The sequence below is a fragment of the Cyprinodon variegatus genome, unplaced genomic scaffold (assembly GCF_000732505.1).
Source record: "Cyprinodon variegatus isolate N-32 unplaced genomic scaffold, C_variegatus-1.0 Scaffold253, whole genome shotgun sequence".
NCBI classification, from domain to species: Eukaryota; Metazoa; Chordata; class Actinopteri; order Cyprinodontiformes; family Cyprinodontidae; genus Cyprinodon; species Cyprinodon variegatus.
Genome location: NW_015150706.1, coordinates 371,884 through 380,549, shown reverse-complemented (window position 1 = coordinate 380,549; position 8,666 = coordinate 371,884). Strand labels below are relative to the sequence as shown.

The window sequence follows — 8,666 nt, the reverse complement described above, 5'->3', positions numbered from 1 at the left end:
TCTAGAAAGTCCCCCTATATATCATTTTAATATTTTTAAACTGTGCAGGAACCCTTAAAATGTTGGTATTCCCTCTCTTTGGGGAATCTCTTCATCCCCAATAATCCTCAGAAAATCCCTGTTTACTCCTCTAAATAAAAGCCACTTCACACTCATCTTCTGTTTTTTAAAATTAGAAAATGACCCTCACAGGCCAAAGGTAGAACACACTTAAAAAAATAAATCACATAAGCATATTTTCTTGGACCGGAATCCCAATCCCGCCTGTTTGCTGCCCTTTAACATTTCCCCTCCTTTTTGCAATGCATATTTGAAAACAGGGTGCACACACAAGAAGACTGCCTGCTGGCCTTTAAGTCTTAAGAGATTGAAGAGAAGTGAGAAGGTGGGGAAAGGAGCTGGAGACCTGTGGACCTCTAAAGTTTAGATGATGAGAGGCTCTGCTGTGATCAAAGGATGCCTCAATTAGTTTTGAGCTGTGGTTGTGCCATGTGGTGAACTCAGCGGATGAATTGTTTTAATGGAATATCTTGGGAGTCATTAAACATTCATGCTCTGCAAAACTAAACATCTGTATCAAAACACATTGTTTTCATAGTCGTTCAATTATTTACAAGCACAGAGTGTGACCACATTTTAAATACATCAGATAACATTTAGTGAACGCATTACTGCCCACATTTGTCTAAGATCTGTCCATGCAATAAATATCCTAAACTAAATTCTATTCTTCTTATCTTATTCTTGGTTTTATCTTTTCTTTTGGTGTGCTCCCCTTTCAGTGGTAAACAGTTAAGCAACCCAGTGTTCTAATGAGTGGAAGCTCCAATTTTCTGAGCTTCTGTTAATTATAATTAGAGCTCAGTAATTACTGCGCAGAAAGAATGGCAGCCTGCGTAAAGCCATCTGAATTGTACCTGAGAGAAAATTAAAAAGCCATCACTCTGTCTTACTTGCTTGGGCTTCCACGTCTGTTGGCCGGGCATTTATCTGGACAGCTGCACATATGGTAAACATGAGCTGACAAGCCTGACTAAAGATCTCCAGGCTGTAATCTTTAAAGGACCCACATGAGCTGATAGTGTAAAATTGAGTTTTACAGCCAGTCCAAGTGTTTGTCACTATCCTTCCAGCGCTGCAAAGCAATATGCAAAAGGTCACAATGAGAGAATTTGCTTGTTATCTGAGCATCCTGAAGTGATTGACAAAAGTACTCATTTGACCTTAGTAGTTTTTTTCACAGTTTGTCACATTCTAACCAAAAGCTTCAATGTTTTATTTTGTAGACCATTATACTAAATCTAAATAATTGTGATGAGGACAGAAATTGATGCATGGTCTCCAAACCTAAATCTTAAACTATGATGCCCCTATTTAACCCAAACCCCAGTTAGAAAATTAAAGCTCTGTACAAGTATTGAACCACCAGATGTTAAAATAATTGCCCATTCTTCTTTGCAAAGTAGCTCAACCTTAGTCAGATTGAACTGTACATTTCATTACATCATTGGTTCTTTCCAGTTTAAATTTTTATACAGATTTCTTCAAATATCTACGGTGGCTCTGAAGTGCAAACTGCAACTACAAATCTAAAAGCGCAACTACATTAAGGAAATCGCAGCTACATAAAGCAAAGCGCAACTGCATTAAGAAAAACAAAACTACATAAAGCAAAGCGCAACTACATTAAGAAAAACAAAACTACATAAAGCAAAGCGCAACTACATTAAGGAAAACACAATTACATTAACCTACCGGAAAAGGTAGGTACCAGTGGGAAACATGAGACATTGCTGATTGGACGACGATTGGACGACGGCGCCGTTTGACCCTTGAACCGGAAGTTGCGTCGTCTGAACGGTCCAGCTTCTTTTAAGTGTGTCTTCAGTGTCCGCAAACTAACTGAAATTTCGTGATTAGTCTTGAGCATATCCAGTATCACCTCGTACGTATGTCCTGATTCAAAATACTCCTGGATAACAGCAGCTATGTTTGGGGCGCCGACAATATCCATATTTTCAAAAGCCGCAGCAGGCAAATCAAACATGTTCGAAATTCAGTCGGGTGTTGTAGGTTCGCATAAGCGAGTCAGGCTCCACAGTGGGAAAACACGCATTATAAGTTTTAAACTTTTAATCCCTTCGGTTTGAGCTGTAGCTGCGTGCAACGATTGAAAATATCGCACAGTGTATTTTGGGTTTAAGTGTTGAGTGTGAATGGTTGTTTGTCCTGTTTGTCTCTGTGTTGCCCTGCGATGGACTGGCGACCTGTCCAGGGTGTACCCCTCCTCTCGCCCGTTGAAAGCTGGAGATAGGCACCAGCACCCCTCTCAACCCCAGCTAGGATAAGCATGACAGAAAATGGATGGAAGTACCTTGGCTTGACATGTATTGTGAACTGGCACTATATAAATAAACTTTTTTTTTTTTACATGTTTTATCTCTAGTTTCTTTCTATTATTAATTTGTAATATTTTTCACACTAATGTGCAATAAAACTCACAGTACATGGTATTCAACGTGCATGAGGGTAAAATGAATATATTTTCCTAGATTATACAGGCTAACAAATGCGGTTAAGATTGCTTGTGCCGGAAGGATAACATTTTGTCAATTCATTTTTATGCTGAAGTCGCCTTGATCCACTGCTTTCTAAGTTAGGATAATATCAAGGACAAGTAGCAAGAAATACATCTGCCAAGGCCTTTACAAGACAAAATAGAGGCTTTCATGCAATAAACTGACTTTTGAAAGGAAATACCTGAACTCTTTCCTTAATAATGAGTAATATATTCAGCATAAGCAGAGTAAATTCCCTAACTCCCCCAGAAGCCTGTGGTGGCTCAGGGTGGGCAGCATGCTACATGAAAGACACGTATAGGAGAGAGATCCTGAAGCTAGCCGTGGCTGCACCAGGCTTTGTTCTAATCTTCAAAGGCTTTGGTTCTTTTTTCACAGGATCAACATCCACAAACAAATAAAGCTCAGATGTGTACAGTAAGGAACTGAATTCCCTGGTAACGTACCCTCACGGTGGGGTATTGATAAAACAAGCTCTTTGATAATTCTTTGGCTATTGATGGTGGTTTTGTGTTGTTGTTTTTTATTTTACATTCTGCTATGATGTCTTGTACCGTGGAAGCCTACCTGACGGGTGCGCCTCTGCTCTGAGCGGGTTTCAGCAGCACGGTGACCGTGCTGTCTGTCTGGTTCAGCGAGGTTTCCTGGTCGTAGACCGGCATGGAGGGAGCTGAAGAGGAAAAAAAAAAAAAAAAAGAGTTAAAAAGTTGAAAGGAAAATGAAACTGCAAGGATTTTCTTTGTATCAATGCTCTGTTTAGTCTCAATAAACATAATCACAACAAGTGTTTGCAAAGCTATTAAAGTGTGTAATTTGCATAAAAAGTGACTTCTCTATATCAAAAAAAATAATTGTGTTTCTCTGAAAAAGTTTTATTAAGGAAAGAAAACAAAACATTTTTAATACAGAAATTCAAAAATATTAAACATGATGCCCATGTTCTGAACAGTATATGCATCTAATACTAGGTCATGACTCCCATATTAAATGCTGAATCAATACAGCTTGGCTTGAAGGCAATCTGCCTGTGGGAGGAGTTAAGAACACCAAAGGTTAGGACATTTGGGTCTAATGTCTAAAATCACCTCCCTTTAACACCATCATTTTTCATGAAGTTTAGCTTGAAAGACTTTAAAGATCAGTCAAACATTGTTATACCAAAATCTACTAAAATGTTAGTTTTTTTTAACTGTGTGGGCGGGAGCCACGTCCTGTTGGAAAATAAAATCATGATTTTACTAGCATTTGTCACCAGAACAAAAACAAGAATTGTTTCAACATATCCTTGCACACAGCTGCTCTGATTTTTATTTTTATTTCCCTTGACTCTAGTATTTCCTCTTAGTAGCCTTGGTGAGATGCTTCTTTTGTGTTAATGGTTGAAATGAAAGTAAGATACTTATTATTCTCTGTGTCTCTATGTTGTAGCTCATGTGATGGATACATTTGAGTGTGGTAGATCCTGCCTTCTGTATTCAGTAGGTTCTGCTGAATAACAACTGCTTCTATTTGTAAAAGTTGCTGAAAAGGATTGACATGTTTTCTTAACAATTATTGTCTGTAAATGAAACCAAATCAGCTGTAAATATTGCACAGAATATTTTGAATCATCGGCACAAGGACTGGCATGGCCATTGACCCTGCTGACCTGAAATCTTGGTGGTGAACTGGGTTATGACAGGGGGGCCATAGCCCTTGGCTGTGCTAGCACGCAGGGTGAAGGAATATGTGGAGCCCGGGTAGAGGCCCGTGAACACGTGGGTGGTTTCGTTGCCCAGCTTCACAGCCTTCCCGCTCTGGTTGGAGAGGTCCAGTTCAGGGTCAAAGGAGCTCACAGCCTTATAGGATATCTAGCAAATAAAAACGACAAAGGAAAAAAACAACAACAAACAAAAAATGAATACATTCTCTGTTCTAGTTGCCCTGGAAACACCAGCTTTGTCTTAGAAAATATTTTAATTAATGAAATAAGAAATCTGTAGGGTTTAAACATTCATAATGCAAGACTATCTACTATAACAACACAGTCAGTTTATTGACCCTTTCTGTTTTCTTTGAGGCTTGAATGTAGTCCATCTTTAAATGCTTTTTCAATTGCATGACCCTGTTTTAACATCCTGTTTAGATTCACCAAAGAGCTGCATGCTTGAAATCTGTCTATGAAGTTATTTGAGTTACTATTCTTTTAAACATGAATATAAATAGTCAGTCTGCGCTGTTGGATTGCTTTGAGAAAAGCTGCATAAAATATTAATGCATGTACACATATGCATGAAAAAGGGGAGAAATGACCTGTAGAGATGATGACTGTAAAAGTAGTGACATGTTTTCAAGGGAAAGATGAATCCCCCATGGTGATTTCAAAGACAGACAAAATAGCCTAATGTATTTCTCCTCCATTAATAAACACAGTGTGCTCTGGAGGAAAGCATTATTAAGGTGAGTGTTTTTGTTAATATCCATTTTGAATAATTCTGAAGTCCTCCTTTAAGAGAATGCCTCCGCACGTAAAAAGGGAAAAACCTTCATTATAATTCCAATTAAGGGACACAAAAGGAATCTGGAGTGCTGCATAATTTGTGTCCATCAAGTTTTGAAATGCTTCAAGGCTTTCTCATTTAGTCTTTGTCTGTGAAGTGAGTCTGTGATGCCAAAAACCAATATCATAACACTGCAGGCAGAGGGGTTGGAAAATGACTTCTCGACATCGGGCATGTGGACAGGTTTTTATAATCCTAATGGATCTGACAGGAAAAAAGGGACAAAATTATTTGAGCAAATAAATTTGGGGCTAATTTGAGCTGATACATTGTCTAATTTTGCTGCAGTTTCAGTTTTCCAACCTGGGGGTGGTAAATGTCCAATGTTATGTTTTTATATTATAACACATACATGATTTTCACCATTGTAAATATAATTTAACGGGAAGATTTGGAAGGAGTTAGGACAATAAGATTGTTAAGATCCAAACCAAAGAAAAAAACTCAATGGTAAGAAAATACCTCTGCCTTTGTAGAGTATGGAGTTAGAAAGTTTGACAGAGAAACTGGAATTATGTACAGATATTGAGGGTGAAATGATAGAGACAGCCCAAAAAATTTAACAAGTATTAGATTCACAAGACTAACATGGAATTTTTGCCAAATTTGTCAGAAAGGCAAGTATTTATTTCCATCAAGCAAAGATTCAGTGAAGTAAACCATGTTGTAAAGAATCCTTTGTTAGTTTTGAACATCAGACCTGTAAACATATTACTATTTTCATCCTCACCTCGTGTATCATGGAGGTGCTGATGCCAAAAGAAGTACTGTATACACTCTTTTTGTTACACAGAATCAGAATAACGTTTCACTTTAATTTTAGTTGAAGAGGGTTTCAGCTCATAAGATTCCTAAAGTTTAAATTGTTTTTAAGTCAATATGTACGATTGACCTTTAACCAGCTGTATGGTCCGGATTTTTATTGCACTGTCAGGCGTCCGGCGTCATCCAGCCGGACATGTATTTGTCCTCCTTTATGAGGCACTAAGTTTGAAGAGCAGATTTTTATTTTCATTTTAATTTTTTTTGCTGGGCTGCAGCACAATATCCAATCATCAAAAATTCATCACTATCTGATCTAACAGATGATTGGCTAAGAGTGGCAGGTGTCAGATAAAGATCTGCTTGGTCACAAAAGTAAACAAGGATCAGAATTACTGATGCTAAGTATTAAAGTTAGCGTCCTGTCAAAACCAGGACGTCGTTTATTCCAGAATGGAAAAGAGCGTGAATTTATGACCAAAGGTAGTGGAGATTCATTCCATGGTTTCTGCCTCTTTGTCGATGCGATGTGGGCGTAAGCAGTCGAGGAAAAGCTGCAATTGAACGGCGTGCGAGTACGCATTAACATAAAAGTAATAAACGGGCAGCAGCGAACTCTTCAATTTTGGCTTTTACATTAAGTTTTGTTGCCAATGGATGCTAAAAGAACTTGTGCAGAGCTGCAAGGTGGACTATACTATAAAACATCACTAGTCCTACGGAAGTGTAGACTGTGACGTGAAAGTGGATTTCAGTGATTCGCCCATAGCTAAAGGGATGACCATAAAGACAGATCTGCTGCAAACACAGACACTTAAGATAAGTTCCCAAAAGACTTAGGCTCTTAAAAATAAAGCTATACTTTCAGAGCAGTTGAATGTGTTTTCTACAATCTCTTTTGTTGTTTAAAAAATATATTAGGCTATTTTATTATGAATGTTTCTTGTTAAAAAGATTTTTTTGACGTTTCAGTCCACACATCTTATGCTTTGTGGTATTCTGCACTTTAAAGATTCATCTCGGTGGTCACTTTTTAAACACCACAATGTATTAAATAAATACAAATGCTGGGAAGCAATTAATTTTTACATTTCTTTCATATTTTGTTTTATTCAGCTACAAAAGCATCCTCTTTAAACTACTAAGAATTGTACTATAAATGTGACTTTACCCGATTCTTATGTACACCGTAGTAATTTATTGATATGCCGCACAATGTCCTCCTTTTTAGTGCTATAGAAATGGCCACCCTAGTTTGGGGGCAGGGATGTCTTTAAAGGTTTTAATGCCTGCAATGACTGGACTTTCAGACCCCTGGTTTAGACCAAAAGATATGCTGCTTGAGCAACCAAGTCAAACTCAAGTGGTAAGACTTAAAGATTAATGTCCATCAAATCTTTCTGTCTGAGTTATTTTGCTCCAGCTCTTTTGCAAAGCCAAAAGTCCAGCAAAGTTAACATAGGGTATTGGCCTCAAGGGGCTTGCTACAAATATTTGCCCAAAATTTCAGTCTTTTATATACCAGGAGGTATGATAATATCATTGTCTTTGAACTTTACAGTTGTATTAAAAGAAAAAAAGAATTCCGACTTTGCACTTACTTTTTTGTTCTCCAAATTTTCAACAAATAATAGGTATGTCTGCAGGAAACAACCTTTATTCCTAAACATTAGCATAAATCAAGATATTTAAACTACTAAAGGCAACTCCTCCACATCATAAAGTTATACCTGGTGCAAGCTGCTGCTTTGCAAAGTATTTTCATCCCTAACCCTCTTTTTAAAAGTAATATAATACATTTCTCTAAAAAAAACTATTGTTTTCAGTGTATAAAAACCTACAAATGCCATGATGTCAGTGACTTATGGCTTTCTCTGTCCTTTATTATGCTGTCAAAGCTTTTAAGACAGAGATTTAATTACTGCACCATATGCATATTATTATAGCCTGGGGAGGGTACTTTATAATGTGAAGCACATTTGCTCCAAGATAAATATGAGCACACCTGACAGATCACCAGTGCAGACCATGTAGCAAGCTCTGAAAGCTTTTACCTGCACTTTGAATTTTTCACAAAGACAAACAATTGAAACATGTTTCACTAAAAGCAATTACGCGCACAGCAAACATGGCAGTCTTTGTTTTCCTGCACTCTGCTGAAACACCCTTCTTTGCTATATAACTGCGAAGAAGACACAACACTGCACCGCACACCTGAATAAACATAGGCTTTCAGGATATTTTATATCTGAATGACCTGATGGTGAACCTGTCAGGAAAGTGGCATTTGGAGCAGTGCAGTTTACATTTCTATCACTATTTAATCCACCGCGCTTGTAAGAAGAGCACAGCTGTCAGAAGAGAGCAAACAGTGACAAGAAGAGAGATCGACCGGTGAGAATCAATCTGTGGGAAAGGCGGGAGGATTACTTCCACCTTAAGCTGGTTAAGGTCAGTGTGTACATATAATACACAGTAAGTTTCTGTAGAGACTCCATTATCAATATGCCAGGAAGTTCCTGGACAGGGCTGGCTGTAATGAACTGCACCATGCTCAAGGTGTATATTAGAAACAATTTTCTTTTGAGGTCAGATTAGTTCTGCAGAACAACAGGTTGTAGGATTTTACACTGATCCAGACTGAACCTATTTTATGAGTTCAATGCCTTAGAAAAGTATTTCCCTTCCTATTTGAGTTTAATGTACCTTTTGCATTTATTATGACATTTATAATTGCGCTTGAATTATATCTATATATATATATATATATATATATATATATATA

General features: G+C 37.7%; 1 protein-coding gene across 11 annotated transcripts in view; it reads right to left on the bottom strand.

Annotated features, from left to right (window-relative positions):
• ptprm (protein tyrosine phosphatase, receptor type M) overlaps positions 1 to 8,666 on the bottom strand; it is a 230,477-nt gene that overhangs the window by 105,374 nt on the left and 116,437 nt on the right. For all 11 annotated transcript variants that reach the window (XM_015382250.1, XM_015382251.1, XM_015382252.1 and 8 more), the window contains exons 10-11: positions 4,228 to 4,429; positions 3,147 to 3,249 (exon numbers count right to left, since the gene is read on the bottom strand). In XM_015382250.1, the coding sequence (XP_015237736.1) occupies positions 3,147 to 3,249; positions 4,228 to 4,429 (305 nt within the window). The remainder of the gene's footprint in view (positions 1 to 3,146; positions 3,250 to 4,227; positions 4,430 to 8,666) is intronic.